Genomic DNA, 24,243 nt, shown 5'->3' with positions numbered 1-24,243 from the left:
GGAGAGACTACAGAACAAGCATGCTGAGGTACCAACTATCCTGTACTTTTTAGGTCATCAACTTTACTAATTTCAAAGCTAAAAGTTCCATAAATAATTTGTACTGGCCACCTAGATAGTAGAACTCAGCCAGGCTAAATATATTTCTATTTTTCCAATAATAAATATGTGGAGGTCATATACTATAATGGTTTGTCTGTTTTTGTTTTTGTTTTTTGTTTGTTTTTTTGTTTTTTTGGTTTTGTTTTGTTTTTTTGGTTTTTTTTTTGGTTTTTTTGTTTTTTTTGGGGGGTGGGGTGGGGTGTTTTTTGGGGTTTTTTTTTGTTTTTTTTTCCAGAGAATGAATACTGAGAGCTGCTCTATTTTCTTTTTAGACCATAGGACCTAATTTTCCTGAAATGTACTTTCCTGTAACTGGATTTTCATGAGCCTGCATTTCTCTTGAGAATGTGATTTGCATGAAATACAAGAGAATTTGCTTGTTGTGTGCTGTGAAAAAGCAGAATGAGCAGTAGATCACATTTGTTCAAAAGGGTTAGATTTTCAGGTGCAGTCTAATTTTCTATTTTACTTCATATTTTTCTTCAGCTGAATCCACACCAAATACAATAGCAGAAGCTTTTTGATGTTGTTGTGGTTGGTTTTCTTTGTTTATGGTTTTGGGTGTTTCGTTTGGTCTTTTGCATGAGAAGTGATGGAAAACAGAGTACAGAAGAAGAACCTCAAAATCTCAGTAGTTGTACTGGCTATGTACAAAATCTACATGAGTGAAATAATATTTTTAGAAGTTTTTAGAGCAAAATTTGCTGACTTCTTTTGCAGTTAAGAAGCCAAAAGCCCAGTCAAGTCTGTTTTCCAGTACAAAGCCATTTCAGTAGTGAATTTGAATTGACTCTTCTGATTTGGTGGTACTGAAATCTTTGGTGATAAAGCTGAAGCACTAAGTTTTCCCTGCAGTGTTTCCTCTGCTCCTTGCAGATCCTTGTACCTCAACCTGCAGACCCTTGTACTTTACCTGTCTTGCTCAAAACCATCCTAAGCACACAGTATTCAATACAGATAAATTAAATAAACATTTCCTATGTTTCTTTTTCTTCTCTTTCAGTATACATACTGTACTGTGAAAAAATACACTGAAGTTAACTTTCCTCTTCTGATAGCTGGTGTTATTTATCAAAGTTTGAGCCAGCCATGATTGCTGAAATGAAGCTAAACAAAATTATGTCAGTTGATCATAAATAATTTTTATGTCAGTGGAAAATAATGTATCTTTTAACTAATACAGCTCTCACACTAGTGCTTGAATAAAAGTATTATAATTACATATAGCCCTGTCCAAGGTCAGGAGGTTGCTTTGGAAGATAAGATCTGGCCATGGGTTGTGTTTGTAGTGCCAAATAGTCCAAGTCAATTGTATTCTTATTATCTGCAGGACCAGATCTCAAGAGCAACTCCCTTCTTACAAGTCTCCTTTCCCCCTCCTTCTTTCCCCCTCCCCATTCTTGAACCTTGCTTAGCTAGGGAGTTGGTACCCAGCACTCTATGTGAAAAATGGAGGAATTTGAACTCCAATGCAATTAAAGATCATCATCTCTCAAAACAGCATATATATAATAACATTGTTAAACTCAGCCCACTCAGATCATATCCATAACAACCATTTGCAATACCTGTAGGCTCTGTTCACTCTTTACTAAAGGGGTAGAGATGTCAGCTGTCTTGATCTTTTACTGTGGAAGAAATTCCTGACTGACTGTGATCACAGAGGCTATTTTGTAAGAAGAATTTAAACTTGTTGCCTTTCCAGTTGTGATTAACATCTACTCAGTACACATATTAGACATGAAATGAGCAAGTAGGATACTGGTTTCTAAGCCACAGGTAAGAGCCCCACAATAGCAAAAGTCACAGCTAAGCAGAGGCAGAACAAAATACATCAACTGATTTTAGGTCCTAATGATTGCAATCATTTTCAAAGCTGTAAGTTTCTTTTTTGTTGTTCTTTAGAAAACTTGCTAGTTAGACTGCTGAAATCCAATGGTCAGTCAGATGAACTAAAATTTGTTAAAATCGTATTTTCTTGGACAAAATCAGACTACATTTTCTGGCTTAGAATTACTTACATATATTATGTACTAACTGTGACCTGTTGATTTTCTTACCTGTCTTGTTTCTATTTCTCCTGAAATCATTCTAACAGTTTCAGGTTGTGAGCACTTCTTTTCATTGTGTACCTCCACCATGCGTACCCATACTTCAGAGCACACAGGCTTTTCTAATCCACTTCAAATGAGGCAAGTGACTGCCTCATCCTCTCTTGATTTCAGGATGTCCCCATGTAGTTCAGGGCCCAATTTTAAAATGATTACCCTCATTTTTTAAAAAATTCCACATAAACCCTCTCATCAAATTTCAAGTGTCAGCTGAAATTTTGCCTTCTTTTCTCATCCAGTTCTTACTGTTTCTTCTTCTGTGCCATTAATAGTCTCTGAGAATGTATTGTTTTTAACATAGCACAGTCTTCTGATAAACAGCCCATGTGGCAGCAAAAAATAAATTACTTTTTTGTTGTTGTTGTTATTTACTGGAGTGTGAATAAAACAAGAAAGGGCCTTATTCTGTTTAAATTAAAGAATTAAAAATCTGTCAGGAACTGATGGCATGATACTATCAGTAAAGTCTGGTCCTCTCAATGTATTTCTGAGCTCTGGTCAGGGCTTCCATGGGATCCTGTGCTTTGCCAGATGCTTAGTCTGTGCTGGGAGATTGGGGTCTTGTGAGTTGATTTATACTTGGTTATTAATATAGACTTTGGTAATGTAACATAAATGCATCTCTAATCCCGTGGTGATGATGATTACTTGGTAATGCACTGGGTGATTGAGAATATTGAGCTGCTGGGAGAGAAGATTTTCAATTTATTTAAGTGATCCCGTCAGTCAACTTGATCTGAGCCTCCAGCCACCTCTCCTTTGGAGTGATGCACGGAGGGACAGTGCCTGCCCCCAATACAAACTGCTGTGCCACTGACCAGAGATGGCACCTGCACCTCTGAGATGGGAAATGCTCTGAAATCCTTCTGTCTAGACGTGGTCACCAAGGGAAAATCCTGGGAATTCTGGACCCATGAGCTGGAAGGGCCTGGGGGCAAGAGCTGATTGGCTCTTACAGAAAAAGATACTAGAGGGATATAATTCAGAAAAAACATAGATTCACCAATGGGAAAAAAGGAGCAGAAAAAAATCTCCCAGATTTGTAGACAGACATTTTTCCATTTTGCCAAATTTCATTGTTTATTTCACTGTTGGTTTGCTAAACTACAAAATAGGATTTTAACGGTGCTATCTTAACACCAATTTTAATATCAGAAGCCCAGCTCTGTCAGGAAAGAAAGAAAAAAGGACCTGAGAGAATGTATGTGCTATGATATGGATATTTCACTCCAGTAAGGTGGCTTTTTTTTCTCTGTTTCCAAATGAGGTGGTCATAGGAGCCCTGCAGGAAGCAGAGATTATTAGCCCTAGCTGGTGTGAGCTCGAATGCAGTGGGACTTCGCTATTAAAGGACATTATCATGTGCTTTTGTTAACAGATGACTAAGCTTCCCCCTCACATCTTACACATGCTAATTATAAACCTTTTTAAATATAGGAGGAAAAATCCTTCTTTCTCCTTGAGCCTATGCACAACTAATTTTAAGTATTAGCTTGTGGCAACTGTTTTCCTAAACATTTGATGCTCCTCTGAAGAAATAGCTTTTGCAATATGATCATCTTCAGGCAGGAGGAACGTTCCCTTTTCTCTAATCAAGCTTTACAGGGTCCGTGACAACACTAAGGGCATGGCAGGCAAGCTCTGATGAGGTTTGCTGCATCAGCTGAAGGAGTTAATGTTCTGGTAGTTTTTCTTCTCTGCAGAATGGGTACTAAGGAGTGTACTTCAGATGTGGCAGTACAAAACCTGACATCTTTGCCAAAAGTCACCATTGTTGGTAGTTTAAGCCAAAAGGTTGAACCTTGCACTGAGTCAACTGATGCCCAGAGGTGTCCTTGTGTCTGTCAGCTGGGCTGTGAGGGTGCTGACTTGTGGCAGAGCACCACATACAAGGCAGCTGGTGCCAATAACTTTTTTAATCACTGCAGCAGATTTATTTTTTCCTAGTATATTGGTGCCCTAAAAAGTTGTTGCCCTCTTTTTACTAGGAAACACAGATCAGCTTGAAAACACACACTCTGCTAAATCTAGACTTGTGCACTCTCAGCTGGTGGTACAGAGCAAGGCCACTGAGTTTTAGGGACTTCAAAAGATCTACCTGGCTTATTAAAATGCCTTGACTACCTGTGTGTACTCTCTGAACTCACTGCAATGGCCAAGCAAACAAAACACATTAGATGAAGCCACTGTGAGTGCTGATTGTAGGTTTTGGCCTTAAAATCGAGCCATTCCACCTCAGCAGGCAAAGGACTTCCTTCTGGCACTTCTCATTGCTGAGCTGGGAAGTATCAACCCGTTGAAATGTGTCATCTGCATTCAAATGTGTGTACCTTAGGCCATCAATCACACATCCACCAACTGGTGGCCTAAGTCTCATCACTTCTGTGAAGGGAGAAGCCTGCAGAGGCTTTTTCCAAGATACAGCCCCTAATCTCTAGTAGAGTGTGAGCAGAGCATGAGATTCTTATTAAGTTTCAAATTTTAGTATAGATTTTTAGGAATGAAACTAGGCTAAGATCCTCCTATTACTTCTGCAGCTCCTACAAATTTATCAATATTCTGAAAATATGCCATTAATACCAAATCCTGTGGAATGAATGTGGAACAACACCATATTAACCAAACCACTATTATGAGTACAAATAATTAAATGTTTAGGTTTGTTTTTCAGAGGCTGTTTAGGAGTGAAATAGCAATTAATATAGCTAGTTGATATTATGGTTTGTATGATTATGGGGCAAAACTAGGTCAGCTGACAGAGTTACTTAATTCCCCCAACCCCTCTGTCCTCACTTCTTGCTGTATTCTACTCAGTTGTACTAACTCACTCAACTCTCTCAGAAGACTAAGAGAACATCACTACCAAATGCAGAAACAGATTTTGTGTTTATATTATGTTTTCTTCATTTCCTAGATGCAGAGGAAGGGCAGGAGCATTTTTGCAAAAACTCTAATGTAATGTTACTTGGGCTCAAGTCATGAATTGTTGTGCAAAACCCTATATAGTTAAAACCACAACCCTGATGACCTGTAGACAAATTATTGGAAAAGTGCCTGAAGGTGAAATAGAAGGAAAAACAATTTGGCTGAGGGTGCACTGGAATTAAATGGCAAAATTAGAAATATAACCCTGGGAATAGGCTACATTGAAGAAGATGATGGGCATCAAAGCACAAAGAGAAATTTTTTATGTCTATTTATTTCAACGGGAATTAAGTGGCCATACAGCTGTAGAAATTAAATACCTTCAAAAATCTGTCCTGATTTTATTTTGGGCCAGTATGCTGTCTTTATTTCTCTAGGTACGAAAGAGAATTATCCTCAGAAGAGAAGATACTGAAGTAGTTGTCTCAACATTCTTGTTAACTTTATGGTTTCTGAGTTAAAAAAAATCATCTCACCTACCACTTCAATAACAAAATATTTATTTTAAGTGTCTTACTGCTTTTTTTTTTTTTTTTTTTGCTTTTTTTTTTTTTTTTTTTATCCTTGGGCTCTAGCAGCCTTCTCAGACTAGGACTGCTAGGACTGACTCACTTCATACTAGACTCCTGCAAGTGTAACTGCATTAAGTTGAGTCAAGTTATTTTTAGTTTACACTGATTGTATAGGGCCTACCTAGTGTGAGTCACTAGCTAATTCTCTTCACCATGAAAAAAAAATCTACTTTGTTCTAATTAATTTTTTTAGTGTAAGCTAAATATAAACCTCTAAATGTATCATTACACAGCCAATGACAGGAATTGAATGGATGTGGCAGTCCAAGTGTGATGTGTGCAGTGAGAAAAGAAACTGAACTTACACAGATTTGGTCATATCAACAAGCCTCTTTTCAGGCATGAGCACAGGGTGGCCCACAGATGTGGAAAGCTGTAACATTACCTCCTTTAAATTCTTTCTCTCCTGGGAAAGAGGTTTAGCTTGGGTTTGCTCAAAATTGAAAAGTCCCTTGGGCTTGACTGGAAGTCTACCTGTTTCCAGGCTTATCGTAGAGCTTCTGCTAAAAGCAATTTCATAGATAGTTTCTCTCTCCATAGACTCATCCTGGGGACATAAATCAAGATATCTTGTCCCACACATTTGTTTTTTTAAAAAACAACCAAACAAAACCCCTCATAACAAATCAACCCCCCAAAAAAACCCAAAAAACTGCAAACCCAAACAAATGTAAATCCACCCCCTCCAGTTTTCTCTTGTTAATGTTAATGTGATTGCTAATTCAAGCCAGTTTCTGATCCTGACTGTGGTATTGAAGAAGTACTTTCTAATTCCTTTGTTTCCAGTGCTCTCATTTAATTAAGGGCATGTCTAAGTGGTGGTCTGCAACCATAAAGAAGATAGATCTTGAAATTGTGTTTCCAAAAACAAACTGAATACAATATTTAAAGTTAAATGTTGTCAACACCATCTTTTTAAAATGTGGTCCGTAGCACTGTTAGACCTTGTTTTATGAAATGTTGGAAGTTCAAGGCTACAGAATTTTTTTCCTGGACATCAGAATTTGCTAATGGTGTTCCTTTTAAAGTATGTGCATGCAGTGTGATATTGAATCTATAGACAAGTGTACTTCCAGTAACATGCTCTTCAAGTGTAAATTGCAAATTCAATCAGTTCTTGGAAAAGCAGTCACTAACTTGGTGCATGTAAACCTTAACTGTGATTGGACTGCAGGTGTGAAAACTGCAACAATAAAAAACTCTGTGTAAGTTTTTAAAAATTTCTATGACTTTGGCAATTTATTATTTTTCTTAGTGCTGTCATCTGTGATAGCACATCTTTCTAATGTATTAAAAATATTCTTGTATGAAAGGAACATTAAAGGTCTAACTGATCAGAAAAGTCATGTTATTAATCAAATGTAAAGAACACTCTAAGACTGGAGTTAATGAATTTTCTCTTTGCTCAAATGTCTGAAAGAGTAACACTTTATAATGTTATATGAAGTTGCTAACCAATGAAGATAAAAATAGTTCTGACACTGTTGGAATGAGCCATAAGAGCCTCTCAGAGGAAAGAAATAACTTGCAAATAATTTAATTTTAAAACTTAAACAAATTTGGATTTCTTGGGAATAAAATATTTTAATTAGTGTGGATTAGAATGGCCAACCAGATGGGCTGTTTTTCACCAGTTGTTTTTATTTTTTTGCCAGAAAACATAATGAAGTTCTGTATTTGTCAGAGTATAAACTTCCCAATGCACATTCTTCAAAGTGAAAGTTCTACTTTTCATCCTTCTGAAATGAAAATGAAGAATTCTCATAGAATAAGATTTGTCCAGTTGGGTTTCTGATTTTATGTGTCAACATTCTTAATGTCAGTAAGCTATAAACTTGATACTGCTATGAATATTTGCTCTATTACTTCTTTGCATAATTTCAAGTTTAAATAAATAATTTTCACACAGTAAATTGTAAATGAAATATTTTTTAAAATATCTATTCAATATTTGTATGATTCCAACATGATCAGAATAGACAAGTGGGTACAACCACAAGTACAATTTGTAAAGATATTTGTTGGGTGAAACATTTTACAGTGAGGAGACATTATTCATAGCTCTTGTTAAGTAGAAAATATCACTACATTCCTTTTTGCCATGATTCTTATTTGTAAGGAAAGTTACTCCTTGTTTAGGCTTCCTAGGTCCACCCTAGGTGCAATTTTCCACATGCAATAGTATCAGAAATCAAAAAGTATACTTGATGGTAATAACCATAGGCCTATTTTAACAATATTACCTATCTATTGAAAATGTTGGCAATATCTCTTAGTGTATTGCTAAATAACAGGGCACACCTCATCATAGTCCACATTGAAACTTGTTTCAGTCACTACATGTGAAGTTTAAATACCGTTAGTTTTACTTTGGAACATAAATGCAGAGCTGAGTTCAAGTAAATTAATGCCCTGCTTTGGCAGCCTCTGTGCAAAGCCTTTGGAAACAGCTGCAGAAGCAGCAGCTCACAGACAACACACAGTGCTGATACATCCCTGCAGGTAGCTGCATATCCATAGAGATAGCTGTGCAGGAAGGGGTGTATTGCCTTTTTGTGTATTGCCTTACTCTGCATTGGCAGCCTGTGTCATCAAAATCCACCATGCTAGGAAGAGTAAGGGGTTTACAGCCTTTGCTATGATTGATGTGGTGTAAGCACTGGGGTAGAGAAGAAGTCCCATATGCTCATCTGCTCTTGCCATTCCTAGTCCTGGGTCTAGGTCTGTAAGGTCTCAAGGTAGGTGCCACGAAGTGGAGCTCTGTGGTAGCTGTGGAATTTGTACCTGGCTCTGTGGAATTTACTTGAGTAGAAAACTTGCTAGGATCTAGGCTTTCTTTTTAGAGAAAGACTGCTCTAAAACCACTAGGGTTTTCCACTGGGTGACCACAGACAATATGGTTGGATACATTCCCTCAATTCATGTTAAGGGGATTTTAAATAGATCTTATCTTTCTTCTCTGTTGAATGAGACACACAAACATTACAGCTAGTAAGTACAAGTAAGTTTCTGACACTTGGACTTCCTGCTGAGTCATTCAGAATAATAAATAATTTTTTCCTAGTTACAGCAACCCTTTCTCACAATAAAGGGCAGTATGTGCATACAAGCAAACACAATTTTTTCTCCTCAATTTAGTGTCAACCACCACTGAAGTTAGTAGAAGGGAATGGCTACATCAGGTTTGGGACAATCTTATGACAGAAGTGACTTCACTGAATCGTTCCTGATTTCTCACCCTCTCCTTTTTCCTCCTTGCCTGTTAAGCTTCTCATCATAGTTGTTCTCATTTTGTTCTTTTCCTGCAGGAGAAAATATAAGAAAACATCACAGAGGTAAGAGTAAATCGCAGAGGACTGGAAGGCATTTGTGAGTCATCATTCTCTTTTTGTTAGGGGGTTTGAAAGAGAATTTTCCTGTTATTGGGTTGGTGTTTTTTTCTTTTTTTTCCTGGGGAAATGCTATTCTACTGATTGTTTCCTCCTTTGAAGGACCACCTTGTGCTGTTGTTGTTCCCAATCTCCTTTGCTGTTAATGGTAGTCCTCCCCTCTGATGTTAGAGGTAGTTCTCTCTGAGTACGGACAGAAATATTTGTCATTGAAGGTGAAATCCCAATAAACATCACATAGTTTCTTTACAAGATCTGCTGGTTCTAACTTGTATTGCTTGCTGATTCTGTAATAACAAAATGAATGGCAGACTCGTAGAGTTACTAATAATCTGTCATTGCAGTTTACTAAAGGAAAATATGAATCTTGTTAATTAAGGGTCCATATTGCAGCCTCCAGATGTACTTAGTCCTTTCTTGTAGGAGGCAGGCTCAATGGCGGTTTTTGACAGATAAAATTTTCTTGCTTTGGAACCCTTGAGTGTGCTGGCAGATGAGCCAATGTGATGCTTTGATCATAGGCACCACTCCTGTTTGCTATCACCCTTTGCTGATGATTATTGCTCTAATGGAGCAGTGACAGGACAGGCTGCATGTGTGCAAGAAACTGGTGTGGTGGCTTGAGTCACAGACAAGGTGGATTTAAGCTATGAGAGCTTAGTGAAAAATACTGATTTGGAGATTTCTGTGCTGATCTGTGTAAGAGGGCATTGGATAATGTAAGACACAAGAACAGGGAGAAAGTAAATATGCTCCCAGGGTTTTTTTCCAAATATGGGGCTGACACTGTAGTTTTGTTTTGCAGTTCTACTTTTCTCCCCATTTTCCTTGCTGCTGCCATGACTGTTAATTAATTATGAACGTATCTCTGGCCACAGGCCTTCAGCTGCTGCAAGAAAATTGTTTCCAGAATGAATGATTGAACTGTGTTTGTGTGTATTTGTGAGTGCCTTGGTCTACTTGCATTGTCAACACACTGCATTGAGTATTGTGTCTTATTTAGGTATCTTTTCTGTGTGCATGATTGTGAATATTAGTGAGATATTCAGCATCTCTTTTCTATGAGAGACTGTAAGCCTCTGAAGAGTGATGTGAATATATTCTACAAGTCCAATACATTCTTGTGTTGATGATGTACAAAGAATACAATATGTTTTGTGCCCAGTGGGATTTTGAAATTTCTGGTTTTTTCTCTTACTCTTACACATGTCAGCTGCCTGCCTGATTGTGTGCATCCTTGCAAATGGTTTCATGACCTTCTGATTTCTGAAATGATGTGAGCTCTGCAGAGGCCAAGAGGCCGCTCCAGGCATATGGCAACTGCTGAGCAGCTGTTCTTGATAACCTTGCCCAGTGGTGCTGACTGCTGGCCCAGAGGGCAATGTAGCACAATGGGCTAACTGTTATTTATGTCTGGGAACCACACACAGGCAGCACCTAGGAAAACCTAGATGGCCATAAGGTTCTGCCTTGAATTTTCCCCCTGCTGAGTGATTAATTACAATGCTAAATGGAAAATTGCACCTACTGCCACCTGTGCAAAACATCCAGCGAAAAGAAGTGGTAGGACAGCAGTTCACTTAAAGTCTGGTTTTAAGTAACATCTCTTGAGTTGGTAATTCCAGCAATATGCATAAACTGATGACTTGGCTTATGTTTCCACCTTCAGTTCTCACATTTGAGAGTTGTAGGTTTTCTTTTTGCCATTGATATGTTTTTTTAAAAACAATCTTTGTGCTTCCTACATCACTGGGCTCTGAGGGTGTCTGAATTAAAATCATCTACTACTTGCTTTTACATCTTCCTTTTGTTTCTATTTGGGGAGTGTTATCACATAAAAATATCTACACGATAATAGCAGCAGCTAGACAGGAGAAACACTACTGTCCCTTGTAGCTTGCAGAGAGTGTAAACAATTTCCTCTGAATGCAGACCTGTTCAGAAGGAAAATCAAATATATGTAAGAAAATAAATGAGGTACACAAGAAAATGTAATGAGAAAGAGCTGAGCTACAATCTGAGCCAGCCTAAAAGTGTAACTAGAAATGACAAACAGTGACTTTCACATTAATCATTCTGTTAATTGAGTTAACCTGAATGCTTTTGTAACAATAATATATCGGTATGATTTTCCTCATAAACTTGGAAGTTTCACATCTATCTAGACAACTCTAACTTCATTAGTCCCAACCTGAATTGCAGCTGAGCTACTGAATGTGATGTAGATTAATCACAGCAACACCAGAGAAGTGGGATATTTAATCTGAACTCAGGGCATTTTATCATTCCACTGTCTAGTTCTCTTTGTAAACAGTAAATAGCTTACTTAACAAGGTGAACAGCAGATAGCTTGCTAGAAAGGAAGCCAAAGCTCTGAACTTCCAGGTCATCAGTTGTTTTTGATTTTTATGGGGTTTTTTGTTTTTTTTTTTTTTCACTTCTGAGACCTCAGTCATGAGGTCAGTTTGATTTGACTGTTGGGATGCCCAGTTGTCCTGAAGACTGCCAGGTTTGGGCTGTCATGTATTTCTAGGAGATACTCAGCATCTTCAGCTTCTTGGAACATTAAAAGGGAAAGGAGCATCTCAAGTCCCTCTTGGCAATCTCCTCCTAGGTTAGGTTTATCCTCTTGGGTGAATTCAGCTTGTGCAGGCAATCTGGCACTTCTAAAGACTCACTGAATACCAATTATTGTCACAAAATTTGTCAGATATATAATCTGTGTTAGTTTACATGGCATAAATTTTCCATAAATATTAGAGTCTACAGTCATGGATTTTTATTCCATCAGTAACACAGAATTGCATATGTTGCTCTTTTTATTTAGCTGCATGTTGGTTAATTTCACAGTTTAATTTTCTATTAAGATGCTAATGTTTCTTTTACAGTGACCTTATTTTAGACAAAAGCCAAGAAAAAGGAGTCCTGATATTTTATCAGGGGTCTTCTAACATCTTATTGAATTATTTCTCAAGTGACCATGCAGGCTGGCCATTAACTCGTCATAACTTGTCAAGTTGCATCTTCTTCTGGTGCCTCTAATCTCCTTATCTTCCAATTTGCGATTCTGTTGCACTTGGTAGCTGGCAGAGCCTAGGAAATCAAAAAAACCCTAGATGCAGGATAAACATTACTTAGCAACAACCAAAACATTGTGTTACCTATACTCTTCTCATACTACAGCCAAGACATAGCACTTCAGCTGCTACTAGAAATTAACACGAATATTAACTGTCCCAGCTGAAAGCATATCTTGAGTGTAACTTCACAGATGAGGCCTAAAGCTTCACCAAATCCAGCTACTCAGGCTAAGCAAGTGAAGCCAAGAAGACTAAATCCACACAGTATTATAACTGTGTGTAACTCATTCTACTTCAAATGTACCTATGCTAAAGATGTAGTATATCTCAGCAGGAAATGTAACCAAAGGGTCTTGGAAATATGACTTTGGCTCTGAAACAGCATCCTAATGGCTCTGAAAAAATAATAATGTGGTTTCTTCAAAAGATATTGTATTCTGATTAAGAAAGGTTGACACCTGATACAAACCACACGGCCAGAATATCAAGACTTCCCTAATCTTCAGAAGGATTTTGTTTTTTCTACTTCAGACAATAAGGCAGGAAACTCATGAGCAGAGATATTTTCCATCCCCTTTCCCATTTTCTTATTCTTTCTCATATACGTATGTTCTTCTTAGTTCCAGCTTGCTTCGGCATTTGGTTAATATATTCTTGGAGAAATATATTTATGCTAGTGTGGGGCACAATAGATGAAACTATAAATGTAATGCTGTTACTTACAAAGTAAGTGGAAAAGTGTGATTTCCCCCAAATTGAGTGGAATCATCAGGGTTGCTTATGCTGAGACCTCTGTAGGTTAAAACAATCCACTGTCACTTTTGAAATATTATTGCCTTGAAAGTCTCATTTTAAGTTAATCTTAAAGTTCTGGCATTTACTTCCTGTGAGAAAACTCTGTGCTGGGATTAATCTCATCCTTGAATGCTGTTAGGCACACTGAAGAGGTCTTTATTGGAATGGAGCATCAGTGCTCTCTCAAAGCTGGTTGTTTGAGTAAGGATGTTGTCACAGAATGACTAAAGCTGGAAGAGACCATAGTGGGTCATCTGTCCCAACTTCCCTGCTCAAGCAGGGTCATCTTAGAGTACATGGCAAAGGATTGGGAGTATATGGTTGTTCAATATCTTCTGCAAGGGAGAGTCCACACTCTCTCTGGTCAATCTATTGCAGTGTGTAAAGTACAGTAACAGAAGTTCTTCTCATATGCAAGTGGATAGGTAGTTAATAAATTTTTTTCCATCAAGCATTTGTAGTGTATGAACTATAGGAACTTCTTGGCAGTTTTCAGTACTGGGTAATTACGGAAATCTGGTCATTTAAATGACTCTAGGATGAAGCATTTCAATGACTAGTTCAGACCTCCTAGGTCTTAGCTGTGTCTCAGATTTGCTTGAATTGATAATGAGTTGTTTTAATCCTTTGATTTAGTAGTCAGACATTGGGGAGGAGTGGGAGGTAAGTAGGAAAGAGGTAGAAAGAACAAAATTGTCAGTGACTGACATTATCTTGGCAGTTAATATGAGAACATGCTTTTAGTTGGGGACATCCTTAGAGGGCAGGTGATGTGACCGAAGTCCTGTATAAGCTTCCAGCCTTCAAAATCTCTCACTTCTTAAGGGTTTGTGTCCCTTGCAAATGATGAAGAGTGAATCCTAAGGCATTTTGTTTAAAAATCTATCAAATGCAAGGGCATTTATCTTTGCTGAGAGAGCTTGCCCTAGGAGAGAATCAGCTATCTCCTGGCAACAGATTATTTTCTCAAGAGAAATCTCTCAACTTTTAGTGTGAATTACACTTGAAACCCACTGGTATCGGTTTTGGCTGGGATAGAATTAATTTTTCTCTTAGTAGCTGGTACAGTGCTGTGTTTTGGATTTAGTATAAGAACAGTGTTGATAACACACTGCTGTTTTAATTGTTGCTAAGTAATGCTTCCTTTAGAACAAGGACTTTTCAGTTTGTCATGCTCTGACAGTGAGGAGGTCTACAAAAACCTGTGAAGGAGCAGAGCCAGGACAGCTGATGCAAACTAGCCAAATGGATATCCCACACCAGACAACATTATGTTCAATATATAAACTGGAAGGAGTTAGCCAGGAGCTGCTGATCACTGCTTTGCAATAGCCTTGACATCAGTCCATTGGTGATGAGCAATGGCATTACTTATTTCTCTTGGGTCTTGTTTCTTTATTTCTTATTCTTATTTTTATTTTATTATTTTATATCTTTATATCAATTATTAAAGCGTTCCTGTCTCAATCCACAACTTCTACCTTTATACTAGTTCTCCTCCCCATCCCACTGAAGGGATCAAGAGTGAGGAGACTGAGTAAACATCTGTATAGTACTTAAGTTGACAGCTGGGGTTAAACCATAACCAGATACTAAAAGCCTTATCAAATCAGTGAAAACTATAAACCCTCTTCTCTCATTTCCACATCAGAAAGTCTATCAGCTTGATTTCTACTGATTTAACTCTGTGTTTACTTCAAAATATTGGCAGTAAACTATCCAAGTATTTTTTCCTCCCAACAAATGCATTTTGTCTTGCCCATTTTGAGATGATAACTTGGGGATGGAATTTACTTTAATTAGATGACAGGTGAAGAAGTTCTTTGTGCAGTTTCTACATAGATACTGCACTCTGAGCAAAAGGATTTATCACTGTTTTCACATTAAGGTGAAAGCATCTATGATAGTCTCATCTGAAAACATTGTCAGATCCATACTGAGTGCCATGCCTTCTCCAGAAAAACAGGGTAGCATGGTTAATAATGTATTTTGATAGGCTGGCTTCCAAGTGTTAACAGCAAATATGGAAAATAAGCCTTATTTAGAACCAAGTATTTGGGCTTCCTTTGTGTGTGCGTTAGTTTAAAAAGGAATGACACATTAAATATTTGATAGATGTTTCAGTGAGCACCACCACAGAGAGGAGTAAGAAGCAATTTATTGTAGCTTTTGCCTGGTATATCTCCTTTCCTCAATCCCATCCATCTACTGATTTCTTAGAAGAGATCCAGACCCTATTACAGAACTTCATGTGTATGTTTCCAGGGTTTGAATTCCTATTATGCTCCAATGGATGATGATGTTAGATTTTCATTATGCAGAAGAATAATTGTTCTCCTGCCTGAGGAGAAGGTTCTCCATCAGAAAGTTCCATTTGTTGATATAGTTAGCTGCACATGTTATGCTCTCAAGGGCTTAATAAAATGTCTCAGGTGGATATAAATTAATCGTGGATTATCTGTTCGACCATACCTAACGATGTGCCTAACTGTGTGGGTTGTGTAAGTGGGTACATGCCACAACGGGTACATTATAGATGAATCTAGATTTATTAAAACTTGATTCTAAGATCTCAGGAATACGATTTGATACATTCATTTCCCCAAAGATTGTAGCATGGATTTTTCATGTATAGTTTTACTTCCCCCCCCCCCCCCCCCCCCCCCCCACCCCCCCCCCCCCCCCCACCCCCCCCCCCCCCCCCCCCCCCCCCCCCCCCCCCCCCCCCCCCCCCCCCCCCCCCCCCCCCCCCCCCCCCCCCCCCCCCCCCCCCCCCCCCCCCCCCCCCCCCCCCCCCCCCCCCCCCCCCACCCCCCCCCCCCCCACCCCCCCCCCCCCCCCCCCCACCCCCCCCCCCCCCCCCCCACCCCCCCCCCCCCCCCCCCCCCCCCCCCCCCACCCCCACCCCCCCCCCCACCCCCCCCCCCCCCCCCCACCCCCCCACCAGGCAGATTTTGGAAATAATTATGGTACAGGAGTGCTCTGTTTTCTCCATGAGAGCAGGATTTTGAACATCTGGACCTCCAATGGCTGGTCCAGGAAAACTCTTTTTAATATTAGTGCTTTTATCAATGCAGCTAACTTATTGCTAATAATTCTGATTCATAGAATACTTAATAACACATGTCCCCTCACCTAGCTACATCATATCTTCAGAGAGGCTATATAACAATTGCCTGAACATAATAGAAGCACTGCATAGTGTGTTCTGAGGTTATTGCTCTAATATATGCAAGTAGCTTATTTCTGAGCTGCTGTGCAACACATAGAGATTTAGTGGTGCATGTAATTAAGGTTCAAACTTTGGAACCTGAATTGACTAATGCTTCCATAAACCAAAATTTCAGCTTGTTTTAATTCTTGTATTGTTAATACAAGCTATTTTTAAAAGAGGAAAAAAAATATTGCTGTTCTCTTACGTTATCTGAAACAATGCTTCATGCAGTATAGAGAATGCTGTTTGAACTTGTTCATCAGTGATACATTCTAGGCTTGTGAAACCTTTGTCTTATTAGGCTGTTTTTGAGAGTCTAGCATGTTAGCAGTAATGAGTGGATAGGATGAAATAGTTATTTCCTGGATTTTTCCTTGTTCTTTCTGGGAAAATTTTGCTGAAGATAGCACTACTTTGATTTTTAATGAAAAACAAAATAAAATTTTAAGAAGTAAAAGATGCTGACAACATTTCAATAATTCCATACATGCAATCTATGTATTCCAATTATTTGTCTGCCAAAGGCTGGTTTAAAGTTCTAGGCTTTTACACTATCAAAACAGATACTACTATAACTGAGTTCCACATGAGCTGGTAATTTCCCTGGAGGTTTTTTCAGCTATCTAATAACATTTATACAAATTCCAGTGTACTGACCTAAAGATTTCTTCTCCACTTCTGTCTCTTAATGAAGACAGAAATGCTTATCTGCTACTGACTGCAAGAACTGTGTGACACACACCCCAGCACAGAGATGGTCCAGTAATTTGTATCTTGTAGTTTGTGAAATAAGTCATTGGCATTGGAGCATCTGGTTAAGCCCTGCAAAATGCAACGCATGTTGATTTTCATGGGAATACTCAAGGAATATGCAGGTGCAGGAGACTCAGCTAATTTACAACAGCTGCCTGAACCAAACTCATTCTAGGTTATGACTAAGCAGAGTGATGGGGAAAAAAAAATTGGACTACAAATGCTGCATATGTATGGGTAAAGAAATGAGTTTGATTTCCTGGGCAGCCAGTCCCAGCACCTTTTGGTAGGAGCTGTTCATGTTCTGAAAAGCAATTAGTTTGTTGCTGCTTTTTTGCTTGTCTGGCTAAGCCATGCAAATGGTTGTACTTCAGCTTTCAGACTGCAGTTGCAATTATTTTTTTCTTTCACCTGGCAATACCGTGGATATTTTCAGATTGTGGTGACAAAATCTCCTTCTGTAAGTTTCTGCACTAATAAACAGTCACAGCATCACAGAAACTCAGAAGGAAGATGAAAGGGACCACAGCAGGTCATCAGGCCCAGCCTCCCTACTCAAGCAGGGTCATCATAGAGTATATAGAAAAGGACTGTGTGCAGGTGGTTCTTCAATGTCTTCTGCAAGGGAGATTCCACACCATCTCTGATCAATCTATTGCAGTGTGTGGTCACCCACACAGTAAAGAAGTTCTTCTTCATGCTGGTGGAACTTCCTGTGCATCAGTTTCTGCCCATTGCCTCTAGTCATGCTTCTTGTTCCCACCGAGAAGAGCCTGGTTCCACTCTCTTCTCTCTGTCCCTTCAGATACTTATAGACCTTGATCATGTCACCTCTCAGATGTCTCATCTTGAGGCTGATGAGGTCTCCCTCAGCCTATCCTTGTAAGAGATGCTCCAGTCCCTTAATGATATTTGTTGGCTTGGACCTGTGGTTATCAAGTTTGACTTGGTGTTCTGTAACCCAATCCTCCTTGACCAAGGGAAGGTCCTCCTTCCAACATTTGTGACCCTAATTCTCCTGGATCAGAGATCCCTGAGGGCTGGTCTTTTCAGTGAGGTTGATCTGACATTCCCTGTTGCCAGGGTTCCCCCTTCATTTAGCAACAGGCCCACATTATCTTTTTTTTTTCCCCTTTTGTTATTGATGTATTTGAAGAAGTCTTTCTTGACAAGCTTGGCCAGATTTAATTCCAGATGAGCCACTTGTAATGTACTGAATATTTAACAACTCATGGTAAGCTACTGAACTTGGCTCAGGAATTTAATAGAAGCTCTTTCCCTGTACACATGCCCATTGCATGATCTCTCACATACCTTCCTCACTGAGAATACTGAATATATGACAGTGGCTTTGTGAGAACATGCTGAGACTCACAGTTTAAAACTAGGGGGAAAAGAACTGTTTCCTATAAATAATCTTGATTCCATGTATGTAAAGTATTTAAAATACATTAATTTAGACATAAGGAAGTATTACACAAATGCTGAACTGGGATGGATGAATAAATAAATGCATGAACATTAGAATAATGTCTTGACTTTTCATCATCATTGCCAAACCTTCAAAGTAGAAGCACAGTCATGTAAATAGGTGAAAATAAAGGACAGTTAAAGTTGTTCGTCTTCAAATTTTGCTCATTTTCAGCCCAAGAAGACTTAAGGAGAAATATTTGCATAGCTAAAGAGTGAAATTTTCACCATACAATCTCTCTAAAAAATAGCTCAGCTGCTCTTATACAAACTATTTTAAAAATTACTTAAATATCATTAACCTGAATATAATATTTATTCTGTATTGTAACCTGAAAGTGGAATTTTAAACCTCTGTACATTAAACTAATGCACATCTCTTAACTCATTTCAAAGTCATAAATGCAGCAGAATAAAAATTTGAAGCGTGTAGAAGAAAAAACTATAAATATAAATATACATGTGTGACATGTGCATGAGAAGTCTAACTGTTTCTCAGTTTCTCCCACAGGACAAGGGAAATGCTTCTTGAAAGCGCTTGAACTCCAGTTTTTCATTAGGGACGTATCCACTAATATATAGGTGTTTTTTTAAATTTACATGCTTTTTTAGTCAATCTAAGATATATAGATGCTTGTGTTAATATGTGATAACACACACCACACATTGGAAGCACAGGGCTTCACTTTCTTCCTGACTATACTCACAAAGCATATGTTGTCTTTCACTAACACTTGCCTTGTTGTCTCACTGCAAAAATGATTTGCACAATAAATGGCACATTGCAAGTGACAGCCCGCAGGCTTCAACCAGTCCTTTTTTGACAATTATCTCCGGCGGTGAGGAAGCAGTCTATTAGTAACCCGGTATTATAAAAAAGGACTTATTTAGGAGTGAAATAGAATTGTGAGCAAATTTTTTTAACTCAAAGTGTTTCCTACAAATTCAGTTTGTAGGATTATGACAAAATAACCCAATGAAATTGTACAATATGAAGCTGTGGTTAGAATGTGAACCAGCCCTGAGGACACATCCTTCTTTGTCTTGTGGTGGGAGAAGGAAGGTGCTCTTTGGCTTCCTAACCCTCTCTCCTGCCACTTCTCTGTCAGGAAGCTGTTCTTGATCACAGGTGTGCAGTAGCTCCTTGATGGGAGTATCGCAGGACAGCGAGTCATCAGAGCCAACAGCTAGGCCAACGCCTGGTCAAGAGACAAAAGCTCAGATGGCTCTGGTGTCTTTCCTGTGATGCCTTTGGTCATGGGACAAGTGCTGAGAGGCTCGAGAGGTCTGAAGATGGCTCCAGGGTGAGGCTTGGTGGATGCTTGGACATGTAAAAGGACTTTGTGAGGCTTTAATATGCAGGGGGATGTGGAAAGGCAGGATGGATGGTGTGAAGCCAGCAGGATGAGATACAAGAAAACCAAGCATGGTCCAGTCTGTGTGTCCCAAGAAGTCCCAACATTGCAAAAAGCTGGGGGCAGAACAGCTAGAAGGCTTAGCAGCAGAGAAAGCTCTGATGATGCTGGCCAAGAGTGGCTAAACTTGAGCTGGTGTGTGCCCAGGTGGGCAAGGAGGCCAGCGGCCCCGTGGCCTGCTGTGCCAGCACTGGTGTGGCCAGCAGGACCAGGGTGGTGACTGTCCCTGTGTGCAGGGCACTGGGGAGGTCACAGCTCCAGTGCTGTGTGCACGTGTGTGCCCCTGTAGAGATGAAATTAGTGTAGGATGTCTCTGCCTGAATCAAGGTGCCAAGGAGACCATCGATCACAGTTAACAACGAGGATTTTATTGAACAGGAGATGTGGGGTAGAGAGATATGGGTGGGAAAGATGAGGGTGAGAAGCAAAGGGCAAAATCAGGATCTGGAATCTCCAGGGTTAGCTGGCACCTTAGGGCATGGTGCTGGTGCTGGCAGCCGGGCTCACTCCTCTGGCTGCCCCCTGAGGCAGCCAAAGGAGAAAAGGCGGTGCATAGGGACACATAGGGAGGGAAGCAGACCAGAGACCCTGTAATCCTGGGGGAAGTCATCAGTGACCTGTGCAGCCACTCCAAGATGTCTGTGTGTCTGGCCCAGAGTGCCCCAGTGGTTTTGATGTTGCCCAATGGAAGAAGTCACTAAGTCAGTGTCCCAAAATATTCTCCCTCTGCTCTGACCTGATTCACTTTATTCTCTATGAAGTCCTGGGCTTCCTTCAGGAGATCTATTCAACTTGTGGTGGTCTTCCATGCTGCTTTTTTTATGCAGTTTGGCTATAATTGCCCAAAGTCCTTCGTCAAGGTATCTAAGCTATGAACCATTAACATTTCAGTCTCTAGTTGTGGGCCATAATGGACTCAATGGCAGTCGGACACCTAGTTATCTGCAATGACTGTCAAAGAGTCCCAAAATGTTCCCTTACATACAGTGTTACGTCATGCATCATGAATCTCTCCACCCTGAGGACGTACTGGGCATTTCCACCTCAACTCAAGCCTATATATTCTTTGGGCTCAGGGACTTGTGTCACCTCTAAGCCATTTTTTAGGTGCTGGATAGGGTCCAGAGTATTATCGGCAATGAAGCTGGTAAAGGGTCTGAAATATGTGTCCTATGAAGAGCAGCTGAGGGAGCTGTGGTTGTTTAGTATGGAGAAGAGGCTCAGAAGTGACCTTAGCATTCTCTACAAGTACCTTGAAAGGAAATTTTAGCCAAATGGGGGTCAGTCTCTTCTACCAGGCAACCAGAAACTGGACAAGAGACACAGTCTTAAGCTGCACCAGAGGAGGTTTAGGTTGGAAATTCTTTTTATAAAAAAATTCTGTAAGATTAAGACTAGTTTTTTGTATTTCCTTTCTGTTTCAGGTATACAGGATTATTAGGGAAAATTAACTCCTCTTCAGTAACTGTGCAAGCAATAATTTGTTGTTATTCAGATATGAATTTGATTCAGCTGAGTGATTAGTAGAGAACATGTGCGTGAATTCCAAAGGGAAATGCATTAGATCTAAAAAATGTGTTGGGTTTTCGTTTTTTTTTTGTTTGTAGAAAGGGGAAATTGATGAGAAAAAAGGTTGGCACTCTATTGAAAATCACAGATGATCCTACACTATTTCAATTTAATTTTAGAGCCTGGAAACATTTTCATTAAAACCATTTTGAAAGCAAGAAGCAGTCTCAGGGTTGAATATCTCATGTATCTCATTATCCAGTGCTGGTTGGTAGAAGGATGAAATGAAAAGGAGAGCAAACTGAGGCCAAGGGAAAGAAGAGGGTTTTAGGCTAGATGAAAAGGAAAAGTGATGTTTTGAATGTTTAACTCAGTTTTCTCATGGGTTTTCTGGATGTTTTAAATGAATTCAGTCATTTGGGCTTGATGGATTGTTTTACAAAGTACTTGGAAATGTCAAAGCTCGTAACTCCAGAAAATTACCATGGAAATGATTTTTTATGTTTCTAATAGGCTGTGGCTTTGAGTGAGACTGAGTTGTCTCATTCAGGCTCCCTGCTATCTTCATACTTGTGTATTCCTATCTCTGCATAAAGAGGCTTCATGCAGAGTGGGGAATTTTGCAAACACAGCAGAATGTCAGAACCTGGCTCTTACCTTTTTCATGTTTTGGTTTCTGTTTAGTATTTTGATGTGTGATTTTGTAAGGTGCTTATTGTCTCCAATCCAAAGTATGTCACAGTATGGTCTTTGGGAAGAGAAGGGGAATAGTTATTCAACCTATTTTTGGTATGAACTGTTGTTAGGTGATTGTAATCAGATTGCATCATCTTTGAAAGGAGGATTATGAAGAAGAATTTTACACAGTGAAAGACTGATAACTATGCAGACATTCTAGCAATTTTCTGCTTTGGGATGTATCAAATTAAGTATTTATCCAAATAACAGTCTCAATGTGTTGGAGAGAGGTGACTGCTAAAATAGAAGATAACTGTCTTGTACTTGTACTGGTCTGGACAAAATACCATGAGTAACTGCAATATTAATGGCCTGTGATGTAACGAGTCTGAAAGGAGAGGTAGTATATTTTAATAGACAGAAAGGTGACAGAATATATGCAATCCCTTAGAAAAACAAGTCTGCTGTCAGGTACATTCTCTACCCTTACCTCTTCATTCATCTGTTACAGCTGCAAAACATTACTTTCACAATCCAGAATAATCAGTACCTTTATATCAGTAAACTTAAGTGGAGTTTAGCTATTTTACATTGGCTGAGAATACAGTTGCAGACATTTTGTATTATACTAATCATATATTAGGCACTGCCTCATTCCAGCTTTTTGATGGAAACAGGGTTAGACTTTTGGTTTTGAGAGTGAAAAGCATTGCAGATAAAACTGCCACTGATTGCTAAGAAAAGGGAATCAGATGCTATCAGGAATAACTGCATACCACCAGGAGACTTAAAATATTGGAAGGAGTTGTCTCTCCCAGGGGAGTTTTTTAGTGGCTGAACTAGTATTCTGGCAAGACACGTGATGAACTCTCCTGGGCACATCTCTGACTCACGAACCAAGCCAGGTTCCAGGTCTGAGCACTGCCTTTTTTTCACCATTTATGAATAATGATTTTTATGAATCATTATTCATAATGATTCACATCTACTAGTTTTAATCAAGTAAATTGAAAAATCACTATTAATCTAGTAAAATGATTACTGTTTGACTGATGTACATAGGCTGTGGTAGTAAACTTTTGAATTCATAGTTGCCTATGTAGCTGCTTAGCTCTTTTCTATCTTGTGTCATTAATTTTACTGTTGTGCTTTTATTCTAGTCATCCATTTCAGCTGGCAAATATTGAGTCATAGGGAGATGGTTCTGATTTATTTAATGGATACAAAAAGATGCTAGTGCAATAATCATCAGATATAATAAATATTTATCAAAGTCATACCACTGTACATTTTCAGCTAAGGTAAAAGTTTAAATTTCCCCCTTAAAACATGTAATCATTAGAGTTCAGTGACCAAAAAATCTCATGAGAACCATAAAATAATATCTACAAATAAATAAAAGTATCAGTTCCAAAAATTTCTCTGTGATTTCTTCTGCAAGGAAATGTCTTCAGTCATGGATGTCAAAATTATTGGCGATGCATGTGACAATAGGTGAATGGTGTAAAGTGTAAATAGACATGATATCTTGGTTTGAAAGACAGGTGTCTGCTGAGGAAGGCAGGAGCCTCCCTTCGAATGGAAAATGTAAACTCCTTCTCTCTGAATTATTACAATTTTGAAACTTAGGGGCTCTCAGACAAAGATATCAGGAAAGGGATTAACAGTTCTTTACTAGTGTGTATATGGATAACAACACCAGCACAGCAAACAGAAAGAAACCCCCCAGGCGCAGTGCCAGCCTTCTCTGGGCTGTGGGGCGCTTTCCCCTCTGGTGCAGTTCCAGTCACAGCCGCCAGGGGTGCTGGTGGCTCCCGGCCGGGCAGGGCGGGTGCCATGATTCCCCCGCGCCTGCAGGGGGCGCTGTGGCGCGGGCTCGGCAGCTCATGGCGATGGCGGCTCAGCCCAGATGGGAAGGGATGGGAGAGAGGATTTGGTTCACAAACCCATGGGGCAGTCAGTCCCAGTGCCCCAGCAGGACATGGGAACAGCAAGCTGGGATTGCAGGATGTCTTGGCAGGCAGGGGTTGTGGGGCTACAGTGCAGCGAAAAACTCAGAGCAGTGGTAAAGAAAGAGTGGGGGCAGCTCCCAGCAGGGCAGGGAGAGGCAAGCTTAGGATCCCGAGCAGAGCAGATGGTGATAGGTCCCTTTTTTTAGGTGATAACGAGGTCCCAGTTCAGTGGCTGTTCTCACAACAGCTTGGAAGCTCACCCCAAGGCAGAAGAAGCA

General features: G+C 39.6%; 1 protein-coding gene across 5 annotated transcripts in view; it reads left to right on the top strand.

Annotated features, from left to right (window-relative positions):
* PDE1C (phosphodiesterase 1C) overlaps positions 1–24,243 on the top strand; it is a 200,321-nt gene that overhangs the window by 78,096 nt on the left and 97,982 nt on the right. For 2 of the 5 annotated variants that reach the window (XM_079301995.1, XM_079301994.1), the window contains exon 3: positions 9,019–9,045. The exons of the other annotated variants lie outside the window; for them this stretch is intronic. In XM_079301995.1, the coding sequence (XP_079158121.1) occupies positions 9,019–9,045 (27 nt within the window). The remainder of the gene's footprint in view (positions 1–9,018; positions 9,046–24,243) is intronic. 5 annotated transcript variants of the gene reach the window in all.

Source organism: Erithacus rubecula (genome assembly GCF_903797595.1).
Source record: "Erithacus rubecula genome assembly, chromosome: 3".
NCBI classification, from domain to species: domain Eukaryota; kingdom Metazoa; phylum Chordata; class Aves; order Passeriformes; family Muscicapidae; genus Erithacus; species Erithacus rubecula.
Note: the sequence above shows the minus strand (reverse complement) of the source record. Positions and strands in the feature narration are given on the sequence as shown.